This window comes from Corvus kubaryi, unplaced genomic scaffold (assembly GCF_017639235.1).
Source record: "Corvus kubaryi isolate FWS band 111438036 unplaced genomic scaffold, C.kubaryi_AGA036_p1.0 132, whole genome shotgun sequence".
NCBI classification, from domain to species: Eukaryota; Metazoa; Chordata; class Aves; order Passeriformes; family Corvidae; genus Corvus; species Corvus kubaryi.
Genome location: NW_024580666.1, coordinates 2,340,539 through 2,363,542, shown reverse-complemented (window position 1 = coordinate 2,363,542; position 23,004 = coordinate 2,340,539). Strand labels below are relative to the sequence as shown.

Here is a 23,004-nt window from a genome sequence, read left to right as displayed (position 1 = left end):
CATACAGATTTTTAATTCTCTTTGTGCAATCAGCTCATTAAATATTGCTACTGCTTAAGTGAATTGTTTTCCTATACAAAGAGTTACTTTTTAATACACATTCTTAAATCCTTATAAACTATTAATCTCCAAGTCCAGTGGAAGAGCATTGCTGTTGGCTACAGATCCCTGCACTGCTTTTCTTTAGTTGAAAGTGTGTGCAAGGGGTTTGGCTATAAAAAATGTAGCAGCCAGTTTTACAAGAGCATTCCCAGCGTTTCTAACAAGATTTGCTGAAGCAGAAGTATAAAGGTCTCTGAAATTCTGTGTAGTCATCCTCTGGCTGTTAGGCTGTAGGCAAGGTCTTCAGTAAAATGCTTCTTTATCCTTGTTGACTGATGAGGTTACTGCAGATGTTTCTGCACAAGAGATTTTGCCTGTCCTGAGTGAGATTGTCTTTAACACTTGAGCACTCAGCTTATTTTGAGCCCTTGGGAGAGCCTACCCCATGCCAGGGAACTACAGACATGCATCCCCCATGAGCCAAGTGTTTGGCAGAATGGAGGCTTAGGGATATTCAGGATGAAATTGCTCAGTAAGAAAAACCATTTTCATCAGCATGTTTGTGATACAGAGCAGAGCCATGTGGAGCAGTGACCTTGTCAGGCTATTGCTGGGGAAAGCTCTTACTTTACCCTGTTACGTAACACTTTGAGCCCCAAACTTCTTGCTATAAATCCTCCATTTCATTGGGTTTTTTGGTGGATTTTGCCCCCAAATACATTTTATGGGCTGATTTCAAACATATTTGTTTGTTTATGTGACCCATCAAAAACATGCTCATGAAAATACAAGGAAAGCCCTTGCTGCTTTAATGTAGCAATGCAGCAAATCCCTCCTGCAGACATTCTGCATGAACTGAATGGTCACATTTTGAGTGAGGTGCTGTGTCATCTTTCCCAAACAGGAAGGTACAAGTCTCCTCTGATAAAAAATAAATCAGGCAATGACATAGTGAGGTACATGTAGATAACAGTACCTTGTAGAATCTGTAAAATATTGTGCCAGACTTTCTTACAGCTCTGTGAGCTTGGTTATTCCAAATAAAACATGGTAAGAGAATAAAACACTACAAGCTTTCAGCAAATCATGAGTAAGGGACCTATATTTCTCTAGTTTTACATGTCCTTAGCCCTGAGATGACCTTTTTCCTGATCTGTGCTTTAAGCAAGAGTGAAACTTCCACGTTTTCTGGTTTGTACAGGAGGCAAACCTGTTTTTTCACTTGCGTTTAGGAGTATCTCAGCATACAGAATAGCTTCCTAAAATCAGGCCTTGCCCAGCTGCCACTGTGTGGGCAAGAGCTGCTGATTCACATGGCAGTAGTGGAAAGGAGGAACTGGTGTGTGCTGGCACCTCACGGAGCACGGCCCAGGCAGAAGAATATTAGTTACATATCATGTTACACAGCGTGGAAACCTCTGCAGATAGCATCTATGTCTGTCCACATCCTACTCAAGCCAGTAGCTCAAATGGGTGTTTGAGCTGAGATCTGGAGGCTTCAGCTGCAGCCCACGCAGGATAAGCAGTGTTTTGTACATGGTAGATCCTGTGTCTCACTGGCAAGGACAGTGCATGTTCCACAGTGGCCACAGGCAGGTTAGTTATCATCCAGCAGGAGGGCTAGGTGCTGTGGCTAGCCAGCAGCCAGGCAGTGAGGCTAGGTGACAGCCTAAACAACGTGGCAATGCCAGCAGGCTCATCCTTAATCCTGCTTTCTGTCTCAGTTTCCTTTGTCGCAGCGTTGTAGTTGATGACAGGAATCGCATTGCAGCCTACGACCTTCTAGCAGACACAAAGTTACATCTTAAGGCATCATCCATTAATTTTCTTCTGGTAAGTTGACGTTTTCTTTTCCCCTTTGTAATAGGTATTTCCCTAATTGGGTAAACAAAGATATTTGTCTCCCTATGTTCACATTCTGTAAGGTAATGTGTGAAATTATGTATATTAGATGCTTGAATAGACACGCTTCAAATATACCCAGAGAATGCTGAGGCAAAACTTGTCAGTTTCAAAGACAAACAGAAGTTTGCCTTTATTGGTAACGTTTTTTCCAGCTTTCTTGTGCTTTCTTTTAGTTCCCCTTTCTCTTCTGCAAGTAAACTTTAAATGAAAAATATTCTGGTAGCTTTTATACATAATTTTTTATTTTCTTTTTTTATCTTCCGTTTTTCTAAATCCTCAAAACCCATGTAGGAGTTTCCTGTGTCTCTTACAAAATTCAGGTAATAAATGCATTTATTTCCGGTAATAAATGCATTCATTAGTCATATATAGCTTTTAGATATTTTAGATATCTAGGCTTTTAGATATTTTAAATAAAAAGCCTTCACTGACCTCTTTTGGCCACACCAGGAATATACTTTACTGGAGACTGAATTTTCTTATGTGTTGTTTGTGGTTTCTATTTTAGAAACACAGGGTTTGTTAAAATCTAGAGTTCAAACCCAGCCAGTAAGAACTATTAGGACTAACAGCTGATACATACTTTCTTCATTTCATGAGTCAGAGTGAACTAATACCTTTTACATTGTCTGTTAGCTCTGTATAGCAATTGCTGTGTTAACAAGATCCAGTCTTCACAATCTTTAATTGTAGAGGCTACACTTAGCAAAGGATGGAAAAGGGGAAAAGAAGGGCTTCTGGTATATAGACACTAATCATTAAGTCGGTGATAGCAGTTCTGGGGTTAACGATCTGGGTGTGATCCCTTCATGCAGACCAGAGAGGCAAATGGGAGTCACCTCCAGAGCTGGAGACATCTGGTTTAAATAAAGGAGAAATGGGGTTGTTGAAGCTATCTGTCAAAAGAGGCTCTTACAACTTGATAGTCTTTATCTCATAGTGATACAGACAAGCTGTCTAAACCCAGACTGTACTTAGCACTAACTTTTTAGCCACTCAAGAAGTGCTGTTCAAAGCTTCAGAATGTACCCTTGTTCTGCTGCAATGGCCTGGAGCCCTGTGGGTTGTTACACGCAGGACAGGCCAAGTGTTGGCTGCCCAGGAAAAGGGATTTTTAGCACTCTGCCTTACAAAGGTTTTTGTTTTTTCCGTGCTTTTAAAACACAGGCTGAACCCCCTTAGGAGTTGCTTCCAAACTAAATCACTTTGCATAATAATGAATTTTCCTTCAGCAATTTTTACTTACATTACTACTTGGTGCTAGCTGTCTTACTGCTTATTGGACATCGTCATCTCCTTTTCAAGTAGTTCATGGATAAGTTCTGTAACTTGTGCATATGTATTTTCCTATATATTTTATTAGTGCATACCCTTGTGTCTACCCACAAGCCTTCCCTTATGTCCTTACCACCATGGGTACAGCAGAACTACCACAGATTCATTTGATCATGTCTACTTTTAGTTAAAATAAAAGATCCCATATGACGTCTTGCTTCTTTTGAAATGAGTTCTGAATCCTGGGAGAGAAATCCTGGTATCACTGAAACTCATTCCCATGGATTTTGCACGACCAAGTGTTTGTATTTGAGAAAGTCTGGGAATTCCCCCAGGGTCCAAAAGTCTGTGACACGACAGATGAGGGCTTTTCCCTCCTACCTCTCTACATTCCTTGCCTTGCTTCTCAGCCTTTGGGCTGGTCTTCTGCCTTTCACTTTACCACACATATACTTATGGTTTAGTTATTTCACTTCTGAACAGCCAGTATTCCCTTGACAAGGACAGAAGAATGCTATTTAACCCTAGGGCATTGAGGTACAAGGAGGTAAAGGGATCCAAAATCTTGTGGGAGGTCCATGACAGAGCATGGCTTTGGGCTCATATCTCCCTATGCTAAAATTAGGCTTCATCCTTCCTGTTCAGGCCTGGCCCTGTTATTTATGATATTAATTGTTAATTGTGCCTTGTGCTTATTTTTCAGCATAAGGTTTGCATTATATCAGCTGAAGAATTTTCTCCAGAATATGTGGATCCTAAAGTACAGTGCATAGCTGCTTACAGGAGTACCAGTGATGGAAGGTAACTTGCTTGGTTTTATCCTTCCTATTATCTGAGGACAACCTTGAAAGGTAGAATAAATGGTGTTTTAATTCTTTTGAGTGAAGCTTTCCTCAGTGACTCACAGGTGGTTTGTAGGCCACTTTTGCAAAGTAGTCTTTGTAAAGAAGCTGAAGTGTTAGTGTTAATCTAGACAGTCTTTGCACAGGATGTTTTTAATAACTGCCTCTTCCTGGCCCGTCTGAACTACCCAGTGCTGATGTGTGAGAAAACACGCATCTTTCACACTCCATCCAGTATGACAGGTGTCCAAGCTGGAGAATCATTCCTGCTTTGGTGGCCTGAAATGCTTACTGTGCCATCTGGAGTTTTCTTCTGCATGTTACTGCTTCAGCTGTCCCAAAATGGTGTTAATTTTTCATTAGGTGTGGGAAGTGACTGCCCTTTCGGGCACAAATCCACCAGCTAAACTTGGCAGCATCAAATTACTCAACATATAAACCCCCACCTCACAAACAAGCCATTCCCTTGTCTGTCTCGTTGTGGGGCCCTTAGGGTAGGTGTGCCCTCATCTTTCACCTCACACAGCAATGCCAGCTGAACCTTCTTCTCCATCATACTTTATAGGACCAGTAATTAGGGGATGCATATACTGCTTGGCTGATCCAGGCTGATCTCTTGCTGTGAAGATCTGAACCTGAACCTTGACTTCCCAAGTGGTCAGGTTTGGGTTCCGCAGAGCATCTGCTCTGTCCTGTTGATGCTCTTCCCCGCTCCATCTTTTGTTCTTTGGGACAGAGAGGAACTGTCACTGCGGCTCCCAAATTAGGGACCTCCACATTTCAGCCTGTTGCACTCCCCAGGATGTGCCTCGTGATGCCTACTCCTAAGGCTTTATTCCTACTGATCTAGCAGTGGGAAGGACCTCAAAGTAAAAGTAAATGTCATTTGCAGGACTTAAGAGGCAAAATGAGTTGGTGATTTGGTCTAATAGTTTTCCAGATGGTAGCTTCTAATACAGGGGTTGAATTGAAATAGAAAGCAGAAAAATCTGGATAGTAAATTGGATAAAAACATGTGACTGTGCTTGGCTTCCAAGCATGCATAGCATTGAATCACAGCTTTAATTCGCCTGCTCAGAGTGTTAGCACTGACAGCAGCTTTCTAAGACTGAAGATACTTGTCCTGTCACCTAAGTTATTTTGCAAATCCAGGCATTTATATTCTGAGTAAAACAAGGGAAAGAGGATGGGTGAAAAACATGATTCAAAATAAAACTAATGTAGAAACTTATACATTTTATTTTGGTTTTGTGTTGGGTATGTTTTAAAACTCTTGTTATATTTGCATCATTTTAGCACTCTGCCTTGTAGCTCATAAAGGTTTCGGTTTTTTCCCTGCTTTTAATACACAGGCTGAACCCCCTTAGGAGCTTAGGTTTATGTTTTTTTGTTGTTATCTGGTGTCATTTTTGCTTTCCTGAAAGTGTTTAAGTTCATCAAGTTGAAAAATGCAAAGGCTTGGCTCAGTTTAACAGTATTACCAAGTGGATGCTGCAAATGATTTCCCATACAGGTCTGGCAAATACATCTCAGTTCTGGCCCTGAAACATAATTCCCATTCCAGTTCTGGGCCTGTCTGGAGCAAAGATTAATCATTGTCTGTTGAGTACTTACAAGAAGTGAACAAATACAACCAGAAAACCCCCAAAAATATTTTATCGTGCAGTCTTGGAAAATTCTTCTCTCAATCCCAGAATTAAATATGCCAAGGAAGAAATAGTTAAACACAGCAGTGAATGAATAAGGGTGCTTTCAAGGAGTACTGTTATTTATTTTGGCTCCAATTCTACAAATATTTGAGAATATACTTAACTTCTAAGTATTTAAGTTGTCCCATTGACTTCAGTGGGAAAACTTCCATGTTTAAGGGTTACACCTATGTAAATATTTGTAGAAATGAGAATTCAATATTAGTACAGATTCTGGTGAATGTAACTAACTGGATTGCCTAAAATATATTTAATTTTTAACACTCCTGATTCTCTTACGTTTCCTCTTCCTTAGCAAATTCTTTCCACTGAAACTTAAAGTTACGGAAATTTTGTGTGAATAAAATCAGGTAATACATTAAAAGTGCACACACTTTCCCCTTTATAAGTTAAATCCGTACCTCTTTTTCTCATTTACTTTATGATCATTTGCCAAGAATCCAAACAGGTACAGGGGTTATTATTGCATTATCAATTGCAATACAGTCTGATACACTGGCTTTTCTAATTCAGCCGCTTTTCCTGTTATGATTAGAACTTTCTCCTGGCCCCAAGGGTAATTACTATGGTTCTGTGTTTAGTGCAGCATGCATTCCCTCCATTTTTGAAACTCCACCAGCAGCTTTGGTTTTGGATGCATTCAAAGATGGGAAGATTTCCGAAGTACAGGAGAATATACTCCATGATCCACTGAGTGCCACTTTACCTGCTGATTCAGTTCATGGAGTCACCTTGACACCATTACAGGTATCTCGTATTTTGAAAACTTCGCTTCACAAGTCACAGAGAATGTTCTCAGTAAAGTTAAATAGATGAAACAGTGTAAGAGAATCAAAACTGGATGATGTGATACCATGAAAATGTTGCAAACTGAGTAAGCCACAGACACAATATAAAGAAAGGGAAAAAAAACTCAAACAGCAGCTTCTTTTGGAGCTCCACAGCAGTCTCACAGACTGCAGAAGAATGTTAAACGTGCTTGGCAGGCAAACAGAGCATGCAGTTGTAATGCTATGTTCCTTGAAGAAATGTAACTTGCTGAGAGATGCTAAGCCCCCTCGCTTTCAGTGCAGGTTGGGGGTACTTAGCACAGCTGATAAGCCCAAGAATGTTTCACAAAACAAATATAATCTGTGATTCCGTGATTTAATACCAGAGCTGTTCTTGTTTCTCCAGAACCAGATCACCCTGAGTGGCAGAGTGCCCCACTTGGGCAGATATGTATTTGTGGTACATTTTTATCAGCTGGCACACCCGGTGTTCCCTGTGCAAGTCCGTGTGAATGCAGGACATGTGTGGTCAGGTAGGCATCTGCATTTGATCTAACCCCTTTCCCTTTTCAGCATTTTGGGAAATGGAGCTGTGTTGGGTTGGCTCTGGATGGACACCAGGTGCCCACCGAAGCCGCTGTGTCACTCCCCTCAGCTGGACAGGGGAGAGCCAATTTAACAAATGGCTTGTGGGAGGAGATAAGGACATGGAGAGATCACTCACCAATTACCAACGTGGGCCAAACAGACCTGACTTGGGGACATTAGCTTAATTTGCTACCAGTCAAATCAGAGCAGGGTAATGAGAGCTAAAGCCAAATATTCAAACGCTTTCCTTCCACCTTTCCCTTTTTCCTGGGCTCAGCTTTACTCCCAGATTTCTTCAACTTCTCCCATGGGTGGCACATGGGGATGGAGAATATGGGCTGTACTCAGTTCATCACAGGTTGCCTCTGTTCCTTCCTCCTCAGCAGGGGACTGCTCACACTCTTCCCATGCTTTAGTATGGGATCCCTCATATGGGAGACAGTCCTCCACCAACTTCTCCAACATGAGTCATTCTCCTGGGCTGCAGTTCTTCACTAACTGCTCCAGTGTGGGTCCCTTCCATGAGGTCATGAGGCCTGCCAGGAGCCTGCTCCAGTGTGGGCTTCCCAGAGATTCACAGACCCCTTTGGGCATCCACCTGTTCTTGCGTGGGTCTCCTCCACAGGCTGCAGGTGGATCTCTGCTCCAGCACCTGGAGCACCTCGTCCTTCTCCTTCTTCACTGATCTTGGTGACTGCAGAGTTGTTTCTCTCACGTCTTCTCACTCCTCTCTCTCTGGCTGTAGCTGCTCTTGAGACAGGTTTTTTTCACCTTTCTTAAATATGTTATTCCAGAGGCACTACCATGGTCAGACCTGGCCTTGGCCAGTGTTGGATCTGTCTTGGAGCCAACTGGCATTGGCTCTGTTGGACATGGGAGAAGCTGTCAGAAGCTTAATAGAACCCACCCCTCCAGTAGCCCCCTGCAACCAAACCTTTTCACATAAACCCAATATATTTTTTCTTCTAGGTACTTTCAATGCTTCATTCTGCCCTCATACTTCTGGCTGTCAGGTTCAGGTGATTGCAGAAAACCAAATTGAGCTTGACATTTCTGAACCCAGAGTCTCTGTTACAGTGATGATACCGGAAGGAAGAACGCTGGTTCTGGTACGTGTATTACATAAATGTGCTTGAAAATGTTATTCTCTGTTTCACCCTTCATTCAGAGATAGATGCAAAGATGAAAGCCAAAAAGGATAATTTTTTTAATGTTGTGTTTCAGATTAGGATCTTTTGCACTGCTTTTGGTTTTATTTTAAATTTTTAAGATACTCTGCACTGTTTTTATTGTACACTGCTTGTAGCACCACAACTTTGAGTGGCACATGCAAAGTTTATTTTCCTATTTTTTGGTTAAAATCTTACAGGTTTTGAAAAAATCCAGAATGTATAATGAAGCAACATTTAAATATGTAAATGCCTTAGCTTATGTCTTTTCATTTTTCTCTGAAATGTACAACTTAGCTTTCTTATTGTTTTAAGGAAAATATCTTAGTTGTTCCAGCAGACACCTACAGTTACAAAATTCTTGACAAAAAGACAGTGGACAAGTCATTTGATTTTATCAGCCAATGTGGAGGAAACAGTTTTTATCTTGAGTAAGCATCACTTTCTGAAAAACTGAACATTGACAATAAACTGGGAATAATCTTACTTTTACTCTGTATTAAAGAGCTGTCTTAAATCCCTATAATTATGCTACAATAAAATGCTTTTCATGGCTTATGCTGGCCCATTAAATTTCCATGAGTCATTTTTCCATGACTTCCTATTGCAAATGCAATGTAAAGGTAGAGCTCTATTGCTCACAGTACAAAAGAGGAAAATCTGTGTCATCTTCCTGTCTTTGGTATTTCCATCTTTGGTATTTGGATTTTGCTTGGCATGTCTGAACTGATACAACTAATATGCATGCACTTGCTATGAAAACAATCTCTTACCTGCATGTTCAAAGCCATTCACTCCTAATTTACTTAAAGTCTATCCTTGCATGTGTGCTGATGCCATCCTTACGTCAAACTCTTTGAAAGACAGAACCCTAATTTACTGAACCACTGCAAAGCACTCTCACAACAATTCCTGAGTGCCAGCACTTACATGATTTATATTTCAATTTAAATAGCCCAGAACGATCATCAGCCTTCTGTAAGGACTCTGTAAGGTCACTGGTGGCTTTTTACAACAACGGAGCCCTGCCATGTGATTGCCACAGCGCAGGTGCCACGAGCCCTACGTGCAGCCCCCTGGGAGGGCAGTGTGTGTGCAGACCCAACGTCATCGGTCGCCGGTGCAGCCGATGCCAGACCGGCTACTATGGATTCCCATTTTGCAAGTGTAAGTACATCCTTGCACTCCTTCAGCTCCTGACCCAACCACCTAGTTAATCATCTGCATTTGCTGCAGATGTTCTGCAGCCTGACTTTTCTCTGTAGAGCCTGATCCTGTGAGAGGCTGGTCAAGCCGTTTTAACTTCACCATAGCATAGCTTTCGGTTTAAGGCAGAAGAAATCCCATTCCCCTAAAGCACACCTAGTTCATGGTGTGCCTTTGCATGTGTTGTCTGATCAGGTATAGTAGGCTTTCAGCTAAACTGGTTAAAATCCATATTGCCACTACTTCAGTGAAATGGATTTTTTCTGCACTGACTGCTGAATAGTTTCCAATTTGTTAATGTTTAAACCCGTTTTACACCTTCAAGTTTTTCCATAGATAATCAGAGACACAGCATTCCTAATTCGTAATATTCTGATGTTAATAGTACCAACAGATCTGTAGATTTCACCAACAATCTTCAGCTGCCTTCCTAGATACTATACTTGATGTTTATAAACACCGCTTTACAAAAGTGGTGCCCTTGACGCCAAAACTACTTTTTTAATCCTTGTCAGTTTTAGCAAGGGATAAACAATGTCTGTGGTGAAGTTAAGCAACCAATCCGTGGAAAAGAGCCAAGCACTAAACCTGCTCTTTGAAACTATTGTTGCAGTCAGATAGTTGGTTTCTATGACCCTGAACTTTAAACTAGTGAGAGAAAATAGTCATGTCTTCTATACATAAAGGTTGTGTATATTTGTTGCATATTCAATAAGAGTTGATTGTTGTGAGATGTGAATTATTTGTCGAACAATTTCTTTGATCTAGTATGCAACTGCGGGCAGCGTCTTTGTGATGACATGACTGGTAAATGCATTTGCCCTCCACGAACTGTGAAGCCAAAATGTGAAGTGTGTGAGAAATATTACTTTGGCTATCATCCCCTTGCTGGCTGCAAGAGCTGTAACTGCTCAGAAAAAGGAGTTGTTGATGTGGCAAGCCCAGAATGTGATAAAACCAGTGGGCAATGCAAGTAAGTTTGGGTTATGTGCGTTATAAACAATGCATGAAGAGTTTGCTTCAAAGCTCTTTTCAGGTGTTTGGAGAGGGTATGGGAAATTTAGGGCATTCAGTCTTCATTGTGAGCAAAGTGGATTTTATCCATTGTGAACAGTTGCAAACTAACCCAAGCTTTGTGGACGACTGAGTTCCCTGTAATTATTCATATGCTCGCAATTCCCCATTTTTCTGTTAGCAGGTGCTTGCCTTGAGTAATGCACAGGCATATTTTCCAGCTGTAAATTTTCTTCCAGCTCTGCTTACCTGTATTCAACATCCATATTTTACACCTTGGTCTACAGAGAGAGTAGTTCTGCACTGCAAGCACTGAACAGCTGTAGAAGTCTTAATTCTATTGTGAGCATTTTTATCCTTCAAAGTCAAATCCATTCCTAGTCAGTTCTATGGCCATTTAAAATGTCACACTATGCAAAATCTGAGAACAATACTAATTTGCTGCTTTTTCTCTGTGGAAATCATAAAGTTGTGTCATAGCCATGCAATCCCTTCAAATATCCACCTGCCTGTTGTTTTATTTTCCCTTCCTTGCTCCATTCCTACCTCCCTTACTGACTCTCCTCTGTGTTTGTTGATAAAGATGCAAACCGGGAATAAAAGGACGTCGGTGTGATCAGTGTGCTCCTGGAAGTTATGGTTTCCCTAACTGTGTGCCATGTAGCTGTAACAGAGATGGAACAGAACCAGATGTTTGCGATCCCCAGACAGGAATTTGTCTGTGCAAGGTCAGATAAATCAAATTACTTCTGCATTCACAAGCATTGTTTGCATGTCAGTGACTATTTCATATATAATGGGGTGAATAAAGTGAGTTTATAATTTAAGTTTTCAGTAAAAATTAAATGCAGCTGTACAAAGCCATCACACTTTGCAGTATGTGTATGGATTATCATGATAGCATTAAATACCATTTTTAATGGCTTCAGTATCTGTCAGTTGTACAGGTGGTCTTAGGTTTTGCAGGATGTTAGAGAGCTGCAGAGTAGATGTCCACTGATTCACTGAAGCAGTCTGTATCCTGCACATATCTGCTTTATCCATCTGTATCTTGCCTTTTGGATGTTAACCAAGTCCCATGCTTTTTTTAGCCATATTATGTCGGTTGACATTTTACCACATCATTATAGCTACGAAATCTTCTTTTGTTCTGATCTGCATAATTAAATGTGATAAATTTGAACTTTCACAAGTGACCTTTTATATTGTGGGTTTGCAAAAGCCAGCAGGAGGGTTTTGGCGAGGAAGTTACCAGCTGTCTCTGACTAATATTTATTACTCAGTGGCTCACATTATAAACTGGAAAGACAGCTCATAAGATAGCCTCCAAGTCAGTTTTATTTGCATTTGGAATACAGTCTATCCAGACAATCACACATTTGTTTCTATACATTTAAATAAACATTCTTTCATAAGGTTTGTTTCATGTGCAGGAAGTTTTGGGGACCTCAGCAAAGCAAAAAGAAAAGCACTGAATTTTCTTTGAACTCTGCCTTAACAGGAAAATGTTGAAGGTGCAGCATGTGACACTTGCCGACCAGGATCTTTTTATCTGGATGTTTCCAACCCCAGGGGATGCACACCTTGCTTTTGTTTTGGGGCAACCAGCAACTGTCGCAGCACGGATCGTCGTAGAACCAAGGTGTACCAAAGATTTTTTTCTTCTCTATCATGAACTTACACTTGTTCCATTAAGGAAATTCCAGATTTCTTCCAGAGTTGAAAATATATTTTATTAGTTTCTAAGGATGAGAAATATTCTCCAAGGAATTCTCCGGGTGAAGATTTAGTGCAGCCTTCTTAAGATTAGGTGTAGTCTGAAAGTGCCATTCAGCAGAAATGGCCCTTTTCACCTGTTTGTTAACAAGTCACTAGTTGGACTGAAGTTGAGTGGGCCTTTATCTCGCTAGCTTTGTCTTCAAACTCTGTGTCAGTGATCTCCTTCAAGATGCTTTGATAAGCACATAGCATTTTACATGTGTATGTTATAGATGCATTCTTAAGAATTGTGACAGATTCTACAGAGGTTGTAAAGATTGTCTTTCTTCCCTCCCTATAAGAGACATGACATCAAGTGTGATGATGATAAAGATTTTTAGTAGCATAAATGAACAGTAAAATGGCTGAAGACTGAAAAAAAGGTGAGAGAAAGGACAGGAAAAGAGAAGAGAGCTAGAATGGTGGATGAGGAGTTTAGTTAAGGTTTAGACATGGACTATATGCAATCCAGATTGTGCCCTTTACTGTTTAGAAGCAAAAGGTAAAAATGTGGCCTAAGTGAAATCAGTAGAAAACTTCCTCTAGGCATTACTTGTTCTCACCAAAAACTGTTTATGAGAACACGTCTTTTTGTTTTATTGCCCTGGCCAGTCAAGGGCAACACACCAGAATCCAGAACTGTTCTGATACATACACATTATGCTCTCTTTCCTCCAGCATGATGATAAATTAAAAGAGGCGTGATCTTTCATGAAACAGCAGCCATAGACATAAAATATGCATTAAAGAGCCAGAATATTAGGCTACATTGCCTGTCACTCCAAAATGTCATGCCATGTCCCCTCCCTAACTGTTAACCTGATCCAAACTGTCTTTTAGGTTAGTGCCCTGGGTTTGATTTTGGAATGGAGTTAAAAAAGCATCTCCAAATTATATCCTTGGGTTTGTGTGCACAATTCCTAGTCACCTCCAAAAGGCTATGTCTTCATGTGGGTGGAGATAGAATATAGTTTCCAGGTGACAAACCAAATGCCTGCATCCCAAGTAGCTCTGGCACATCTTTACATTTACACTCTCTTTGAGGTCCATGCATTGTGTGAAGATTTACGCTGGCTGTGAAGGGATTGGATGTCATGGTCAGGGAATTACAGAGGCTAAACAATTTCTTCTCATTGCTTGGTGCTGGTAAAGCTTAATAAAGGATGAAACAAAGTTTTATTTCCTTTATGTATTTTTCATTAGTTTGTGGACATGAGGAACTGGCACTTGGAGGCAGTAGATGAAAATATTGAGATTCCAGTCACTTTCAATCCAGTCAGTAGTAGTGTGGTGGCTGATGTTCAAGAATTGCCTGCTTCTGTGCAGAATTTGTACTGGAAAGCACCACCATCCTACCTAGGAGAGAAGGTAAATGCCACCTAACTCATCTGTTTTAGTAACATGTAATCATTTTTTTGCCAACATTGATAAAGAGTCTCACTGTTTTTCTTAGATAAGTTTCTCTCTCTTCCCTTGTCTTTCTTACCTGTTATGCCAGGAACCACAACATTTTGCTTCCGAGTACAGTGTTGCAATCAACCAATAACACAGAATTAATTCATGTTGCTTGGTGCCAGAGAGGTCTTTATGTGAACAGCATGATCAAGAGCTCAATGGCTCAAATGGCTCAAGGAGCTGGTACCTTTAGCTGCTCTGAAACCCAGAACACAGGGGACTTGTCAATCCTTTGGATTCTCTAGAGTATGCCCTGGGCAGATTTCCAAAAGAGTAAAAGGTGATTATGTGCTCAGTGGCACACAAAAACCCGCAACCTTTTGCTTTTGATACATTGCTTGGGAAAAGCATCAACTGGTTTTCTGCTCTTTGTGTTCTTTGGACTGCTTGCTGCTCTCTCGACTCATGCATAGGAGCAGTTTCCTGCTCATGGTTAATACCATCAGCATCTCAGCCTGAGAATCACACTGACCAGGGGACTTGGACGATGGTGACTTCCAGGCCCAGAGGCCCTCTCTTTGGAACTCTGACAGTGCCAGCACTTACCAGCCAGTTGCAGGACACACAGGCTTTTCAGATGCAATCCTGCTGAGACACAAGAGAAAACAAATGGTGTAGACACCAAGGCATGAAAGATGGTACAATTTTTTAAGTTTCTCCTAGTCCTCATTTTAAAGACTAGAGCAGTATTTTTCCTCCTGCTCTCCTATGTATCTCAGGTGAACAGCACATTTAGTTGGGGTGCTTTTTGTCAATGTTATAAAGGTTCTTGTTTCAGAGACTACAAATTATTTTTTGAAGAAATTTCATGTTAAAGCATATGTTATCACCTGCAGTGTTAAAACAGAAGTCCTTTTGTTGTTCCATAACAAGATATAAAGCAGGCAATAACCCTTTTTAAACACAGCTATTAAGATCAGTGCTATGAGTTTTATGTTGCATGTCACAGTATCTACCTAGTCCTGCCACAACTTGCTTTCATTTACAGTGACAACACTGCAAATAAAATAGTTCTAATTTGGGTCCTGCTTTTGCTGTATGCTGTGTGTGAGTGTATATTTTAGCACAGGCAATACTGCAGTAATGAATGTCCCACCAAAATGCTATCTAGCTGTGAGTTTACAAGTTCATAAATTTACCGATTATTCACGTTATTGTGTTTTTAAAATGTCAGGGTTTGGTCTGCTTCCAGTGATAGCATCTCTTTTGGAAAATATGAACAAGATTGCTTCAGCTTTTTTTCATTATGATGAGGGTATAAATACTGTTTTCCATGATCTGAAACCTTTTAACTGGTTCCACTGGAACATTTATATTTAGTGGAGTGCATTTCTTTCCTCTCTCTGTCTTTTGTTTACAAAGTTTAAAGGGAACCAAATGTAAGATGTATAGCAGTACAGAAACTAAGAGTAATTGAGAAATTCAAATCATGTTGTCCCCATTTTTTTTATGTTTTAACATTCTATTTAATAGACCACTCTTGACGTTAGAAAATAAATACATACAGAATACAGAGGTTCATTTGTAACATCAATCTTGTCCTACAAAAAAAAAAACACATTGAAAAACAAGTAATTTAACAAAGCCTCTCAAATGGTGCAGTTCTGAAACATGTTAACAGGAAATCAACTCTAATTTGAATTTTCTTATGTTTTTGTAAAAGAATTTATTTATACAGGGTGGTTTGATTGTGCTGGCAAACTATAACCAATGTTCCAAATGATGCTTTTGGAAATGCAGTTGGCTAAGGAGAATAGCATTAATTATGGACCTGTGATCCAAAGAACAAATTTAGTATTGAGATGTCAGTATTTTGTTTGTAATTCATCAGAGATATGGAAAGGGGAGATTGAAGGTGGTGCTTACCTGTAGAACAGCAGAACCTGACAAAGCAGTTCTTCCATGGCAAAACCAAGGGTAAGATGTAAGGGCAAATGCCAAGAGGTGCAAACCAAAATAGGATATCCATGGCAAAATGCCTGATTTCACTTAGTACCCACAAACCTTCCCTCAAGTCTCTTCTTGGAACAAAATCTAGGCTGTGCCTGGAGCTTCCTTTGCTCCCAGTGTTTTGTACTGAGTCACTCACACGGCACCCAGGGAAGTGCTGTGTTTGTTGGGTGGTTCAAACACACTTGCCTGTGTTTGTTCTGGGCAGCAGCCCTCTGTTGGGTTGGGTTTGAGGCTGCCTGTGGTCACCTCTAGTTGAGCCAAAAGAAGTGTGGTTTCAGCTCAGCCTGCAGCTACAGTCTACTTATAGCAGAGCCAATACCAGTAGAAATCCTGTCCTGAAAGTGGAGCAAACATTTCCTGATTGTGTTCATGTTTTTAGTAAGTTTAGAAAATGCTGGCCCCTGAAACCCACCGTTAAACATGCTTAGTCTGACTTCTTTTTATCCATGGCTATTTGTTAGGTTTACCACCACTTTCACTGTCAGTCTTATGTCTGCTCTTGATGCAAATCTGTTCTGTACAGTCAGGGGAAGACTGTTCATGTGGACATGTGATTTCTCCATGACACAGGTGGTGTGAACCCAAGTATGAAAAAACCCCATGATGCAGGTAACCTTTCAGAGAACAGTATCTGCTCAAAAAGTTGTATCAGATACGCACAGTAAACAAAATAGAAAGTAATTTCTTACAAACAACAGTATTTTCATATTTTTTCTAAAGAACAAAGAGCAAGTGTGAGTGCTGGAAGATGAGATAAACTGGAATACAAATTCATATTATTATCAAGCAATAGTGCAGTAAAGTATCTCTGGTCTTGTGCATTTTGTTACAGCTTTCTTCATATGGTGGCTTCCTAAGTTACCAACTGAAATCTTTTGGCTTACCTAGTGAGGGCATGGTTCTTCTGGATAAGAAACCTGATATACGACTAACAGTAAGCTTTGAAATACTATTTTTTCTTATAAGCAACACGAATACTATGATTTTTTATGTTACTTAACAACTATGGCTAATTTTGCTCTTATAGTGTACTTAACTATTAAAACAACTGGCTGTGTTTTTATAGAAGTGCTTTTGCTGCATTTTCCTCAAAGCCAGCAACACATCTGTTGCTGTTGCCAAAGTAACATATTGTTAAGCATAACTGATTTGAGCAAGTAAAAAGATAAAAGAGGATTTTCTCTGTAGAATATGCCCGTGGAAAAAAAACCTAATTAATGCATTGCACACTTGTCAACAAGTATGGCCTCATCTCTGCAAAAGATGCCCTGGATTTCATGTGTAATTAATCTCATTTTCTGTGAGAATTTTCTTCGGCATAAAACTAAGCATAATTGTAGGGCTTCAAGGGACCGAAATAAAAAAGCAATTTAGGTTAACAGTTTTTTAATTTAACCACTTTAGGGCCAAAATTGAAATCCTTAACTGTTTGTTGAAATTCTCAAGGGGGAGTTTTGTTTCCTCAGACCGTCAGAAGTACTAATTCAATTTTCTAGGATTCTTACTGGGAAGCATACGTCATAAACTACTAGTAATACCCATAGTTGCTGGTGCACCAGGATGCAAAGGAGAGTGTTTCAAAATGCAAAACCACTTTTATTCTAAAGTAATAACTAATTCCTGTGAAAATTGATCATCATTAATTTGATTCTCTTGGTGCTTTACTTGAAAACAATGTTGTTAATAGGCAAAAGCAGTGAAAACTTTGCTGGCACTAGACCACTTTCCTGAGAAAAAGGTACAGTTTTCCTAGTATTACTTAGTTTTAATCCCCCAAAGAAAAGGATTAGTGTGCTTCACCAAATTTTATTGCATCTGAACACTTTCCCATAAAAAGCAGTGAAACAGCAATGTTATATCCTCTTTCTCACATAGGGCCATCAAATGGAAGTTGTTTACATGGATCCCAACAACCCACTGCCTGATCGCCAATATTATGGCCGAGTGCAGCTGGTTGAGGTAAGAACTGAAAAGGGAATGGCCTTCTCGTTTCTTCCCAGAGTCACATAGAAATACACACATGCAGAATATGTGCTGAGATACCAAATACTTGGTAACAGTGATGAGTACAAACTTAAACACTGTAGACCTTAAATACAAAAAACATTTTTTATCTCTCTGTACTGCCACATTGAACCTGGGTTCTGGTTCATGACACCTAATTTTAGCACCTCTGAGTTAGGCATCTTGTCCAATACAGCCCTTAGCACTCCCTCCAGGGCCTGTGGAGTAATAGTGAATCAGTCCTCAATAGAAGGTGATTCATTGCAGCTGCAGACTGTACTTAATAGGGATGGAATGAATTGTTACCTGTTTTCCTTGGTGTCTAGGTACCTGGTTTAGAATGGGGTGCCCAACATTCAGATAGGTGAATTTAGCAGGGGTTGTTCCTACAGTAAATCTGTGCTCAGAAGGTCAATCTGGGTTATTTATTTCATATGCAGGCAAAAAAGATGTTTCTTCAAGCCAAATTCAGTTTTCAACAATGCTGTGTTTATTAGCAGCAAGAAAGCATGTGAAGGCAGCCCTGAAAGACTGGGTCTCTAGGACTTCACTTTCTGTTAAAAATAAAAGCATTTTCCTTCACCCTTTTATGGCTCAGTGGGTGATATCTAAAAGAGATTTGGATGACTGAAGAAGAACCTACAGGCTTCTTCACTTTTCAATACCTCAAAGCCATACTTACCTTACACAGTAAAAGCTACATCCCTTTCTTTATGCTCATTATTCTTTTTTCCACCCATCCTGTGTCTATTCTCCTGGAGTGTCTTTCACCCCACACCAACTGGCACTAGACGAGTCTGTTCCATGGGTGCTTTCTCCCTTCTTCTGTCCTCTGGTCTCCTTTGAAGCTACTCTTTTTAAGACTGCAGCACTGTGCTCGTTTTGTACCGTCAATGTGCAGGGCAACTTCAGGCACGCCGGCAGCAGTACCCTGGTGTCCCGAGAAGAGCTGATGATGATCCTGTCGGCGCTGGATGGTTTGCACGTCCGGGCCCTTTACTTCACGGAGACCCAGCGCCTGACGCTGGGCGAGGTTGGGCTGGAGGAAGCCAGCAGCGAGGGCAGCGGCAGCGTGGCGCAGAGCGTGGAGATGTGCTCCTGCCCTCCGCAGTACGCCGGGGACTCGTGCCAGGTAGGAAACGTTCGCCTCCAGACTGTGCCAGTATCTTTTGCCTACAGCTACACATGCTGGGTTAGTTAGAGGAACAGGATGGTTATTAAAGTAATTAAATGTGCTCCTTGTAAGCCTGTGCGCTTTCAATGGCTCAAGTGCTTTCACCATCTAAGAAGCACTGTAGGGTTATTCTACTCATGATTGCTTTTATGGAGCTGCGAATGTCATTTTGCAGGTGTAAGGCACTGTAATGAGGAATTCTTCTGTGATGCCCTCTGAGAGGCTGAGTAATCTCTTAGTTTAATGGGTAGAAGGTCAGAATTTACTTACTCAAAGTCTGTGAGACCATACACAGTAGAGAAGATTCTCGGTGTTTCTTATTTTAGCAGGATCCAAGGGAAGTAGCCCAAATCCAGATAATTCAGGATACTACTTGTATAGAAAAACCTGTGAAATCTGAAATTAACATGCAAAAAATATTTGGAGATATGTGTATGAAAAGTAGTGTAGGCTGTGCAAAATAATACCATTAGATGAAAACTGGCAATACAGCAGTATATCCTGTCCCTGATGCAGTTCCTGTAGCTGTAATTCTTTTGGTTGTCACTTTGCTTAGCTTAGAGCTTGGCTGTTGCCATATGTAAGCACCCAGTGCAGCAGAATAAAGCACCAGAGAGATAAGCAGTGTACAAAGTGCACAAAGTATGAGGAATTACTCTCAGAGAATGGTTGAGCGTTACCATAAAGTAGCAATTGCTGTACTAACCTTGCAAAAGCTTTTTGAATTGAGAATGAATGTATAATATCTAGGCTGGAGCAGCTGCAGAGGGACTGAACAAAAATATGTATGGCTGGCTTACATTTCATGTGTGCATCCACTGCTCAGGACAGCTAATTCATCATCTGCAGAATAACCATTCTGGAAATATTTTTGATTATTTCACACTTCTGTTCCTCTGTGCCACACACAAATTGATGAGCACTGACTGAAAATTCTACTGCCATCCCATTGCTTTCAACATACTGCCTTGGTTAAACTAAGTTTAACAGGTTTTTTTATGAAACCTGGTATATAATATATATAATATATATAATATATATAATATATATAATATAATAAATAAAAAGCCAAAGGAAGTGATCAAGACATTCACGGGGTAGTTCGTAAGCCCCGTATGTTTATGCAGCATTACTCAGGCAGTGATTTACTGCTGTAATCACCGAGCTCTGTCTGGCTGCCGTAGGTGGGGAGGAGGTGATGCCTGCCACACCCCAACTTAGGTATATATTGAGCTACAGGAACTGTGGGGGTTACTTGTTAACCTCAGGAGCAGTACTGTGTGCTGAGCAACTTGACTCACGCATAAAGTTTAAAGGTGGGGCCCATCACGGCACAGAACCTCATTAATCTGAGTCAGAAGCTGGAGAAGAAGGGGGCGTAATAAGAGAAGGAACGGTGAGCACCGAAGGGAGAGCAGCGAATGTTCACAGAGGAGCCAAAGTGAAATGATGGCCCAAGCACAGCGGCCAAGAAATGTAGGATGGCTGGTTGTCACTTTAGTGTCCCTTGGGTGTTGTTTAGCACAAGATATGCAGCAGAGGCTCTCCTATCCCCACCTTCAGGAGAGGAGCCAGTGGCAACAAGTTCAAATGGATTTTTATCCAAGAGAGGTAATTTGCTCATTTTTTCTTCCTCGCTTGCTTCCTTCTTTCACTTTGTTTTTAAATGAACTAATTTGGTAACAACTTATGCATTACTTTATATAGAAGTAATGAGAATATTAATCTAATGTCTCAAAGTACTTTACTAACGAAAGTGTGTACAAGAGGTTTCTTTTAAATTGCTGTTTACTTGAAAATAATGATCCTAAAAAGCACTTGAAAGTGCCTAGAGCTTTATCTTCATGTGGAATAAATTTATCATTTGTGTGGAATCACAAATGCTGCTTCAAAAACAAAGTGCCCACGTACTCCAAATGTATCATTTTAAAGACAGCATAAATAGAAAAACAGAAGGCTGTACAGATTTTTTTTCCAAATGCAATTAGATGTATTTTTAAAATTTGTGATTTATTTTTCTCTCCAAAAGGAGACTTTAAGCAAATAAAATTTAGATGCATTAGAGCATATATTTTACTTAGTCATGCTATTTAATGTATTTCAGGCCCTGATTTCTTCTGAAGCTGTGTATATTGGCTCCCTGTTATTCAGGGGAAATATTCACCCTTTAAAAAATGTATCTGAAAAACTTCAGCTAAATTTAGTCCTTGCTCACAGCGAAGTCAGTATGCAAAGCTGTTGATGGTATTAGTATTCTGCCTACTTTTTTTTTTCTTTCTATTATCCTACCTGTAGAGAAAAGGCAAAGGTGCCAGTAGCGATTGTTATTTCAACAGCAGTAACTCAGTATTCCATCTGGGATCTGCCTTGTGAAAGATGAATATTTTTTTCCCTCTGATAGTTCTGTCATTGAAAAACTCTGGTTCATCCTGCCTCTGCATAAATACTTGTACCTCCAACCACTGGAATGTGATTTGTGACACCATCCCACAGACCCTTTGTTCTTCAGATTGGTCCCATCAGTCTTGGTGGTGTACTTACTATGAGAAAAGATTTATGGCTTTAGAGTTCAACTGTCTCCTGTTTTCTGCGTGTTGTTGGGGCCAGCCCCTGCCCGTGAGGCAGAGGCAAGGCATAGGTGCAGCTCACAAGAACATTGCTGGCGGCAGGAACCTGGGAGGTGCTGCCTTCGTGGGGAGCACAGCTTTCTTCCTGCTTCTGTACAGCCTCTGATCTTCCTTGCACCACACCAGCTTAGTTCCTAGGGAAAAAGTGCTGCAGAATGGAAAGGATAGACTTATATCCAGTCATTTTTAGTGCGGTTGGTGCACCAGGAGTATGCCAGAAGGTTGGTGTGAATTTTTGATCTGTATGCAGGAGGGCTTCATGCCCAGGAGGAATTCCTTGTGCTTTCCCTGCCCATGCCAAGCAAGAACCTGGTTTTAACGTATTAGTTACCTCCCTGCTGTAAGCAAACAAACTTGATGTATCTTGCTTCATTCATAATGTCCCTCTGGTTCAGCTCCCTGTTTAAATCCAACTGTGATCTGACAGGCTGTGCTCCTGCTCCTGTACCCTCAATAGTTGGAACATTCTTCTCATGCTTCCTCGGGCTCCAGGGCAAGCCTGTACTTAGAAATGAGACCACTGTATGTTTTGTTACATCACCCAGCTGTGTCTAGGTGTGGCTTTAGCTCTTGGTAGACTAAACTGTGGAAGTCGTGATGAATGTATGTAAAAGGTATCCAGAATTATTTCCCAGGAATACACTGTAGTGAAATTAATATCAAGATATAACCAGTAATTAGTAAGTGAGATTTCCAGATGTTCTTCTTTAGATTCACACTACAGTGTTCTCATACTCAAATATTTTTCTGTGGTTTAGAAATCATATTCTACACCTTTGTAGATAGACAGAGGAAATGTGTTTTGCTCTGAGGTTAGGGTCAATTTATTGATTGAATCATTACTACCAAAGTGTCTAAAGCACAGGGTTCAGATGAAATTTGTTTATTTAATGCATTAAAAAACTTAAACAACATTATGAGCTTAGGAGAGCCTGGAGGGAAATGTACACCTTCACTACTCCTTGGAAATGGACAACGCTTTCAAAATACACTTTCGTCACATGTAAAACTTTCTACCAATGCTCACCAATTTTTTTCTTTCTGCTTGCTGTCCAGGAGTGCAGCATTGGATTTTATCGTGAGAATAAGGGATTATTTGCTGGACGCTGTGTGCCCTGCAGCTGCAATGGAAATTCAAATAGATGTCAAGATGGTACTGGAAAATGTATTGTAAGTAATTAGTGACATTCAATAAATTAATGGGAGGAAAAGGAGAAAAAAACCATACTGTGGTTGTTAAATTCCAAGCAACTAAGAATAATCCTTGTATGCCTCATTCATAACAATTTTATATTGTTAATGAGCATAATATGCATGCACTTAAATGTACATTTAATGTAACTGTGGGTGATTGGAATAATTTGTGTCCTTGTCTTCGTTTTTTCTTTCCCCTGTAATTTTTGTTAGCTCCTGGTACAAAGAAGTCACCAAACATGTACATAAGGAAATGTTTGTAGTTATTTATAATAAATATGGGTCTTATCCTGGCATCTGCAGTCCTGAGCTTTTTACA

At 40.4% G+C, this 23,004-nt stretch overlaps 1 protein-coding gene across 3 annotated transcripts in view; it reads left to right on the top strand.

Moving 5' to 3' along the window:
- Nucleotides 1-23,004, top strand: part of LAMA3 (laminin subunit alpha 3) — a 111,354-nt gene that overhangs the window by 52,916 nt on the left and 35,434 nt on the right. For all 3 annotated transcript variants that reach the window (XM_042029749.1, XM_042029760.1, XM_042029739.1), the window contains exons 26-40: nt 1,767-1,875; nt 3,926-4,023; nt 6,355-6,520; nt 6,950-7,076; nt 8,101-8,240; nt 8,616-8,731; nt 9,256-9,467; nt 10,275-10,479; nt 11,104-11,248; nt 12,022-12,162; nt 13,482-13,646; nt 16,519-16,620; nt 17,562-17,645; nt 18,592-18,822; nt 22,548-22,661. In XM_042029749.1, the coding sequence (XP_041885683.1) occupies nt 1,767-1,875; nt 3,926-4,023; nt 6,355-6,520; nt 6,950-7,076; nt 8,101-8,240; nt 8,616-8,731; nt 9,256-9,467; nt 10,275-10,479; nt 11,104-11,248; nt 12,022-12,162; nt 13,482-13,646; nt 16,519-16,620; nt 17,562-17,645; nt 18,592-18,822; nt 22,548-22,661 (2,155 nt within the window). The remainder of the gene's footprint in view (nt 1-1,766; nt 1,876-3,925; nt 4,024-6,354; nt 6,521-6,949; nt 7,077-8,100; nt 8,241-8,615; nt 8,732-9,255; nt 9,468-10,274; nt 10,480-11,103; nt 11,249-12,021; nt 12,163-13,481; nt 13,647-16,518; nt 16,621-17,561; nt 17,646-18,591; nt 18,823-22,547; nt 22,662-23,004) is intronic.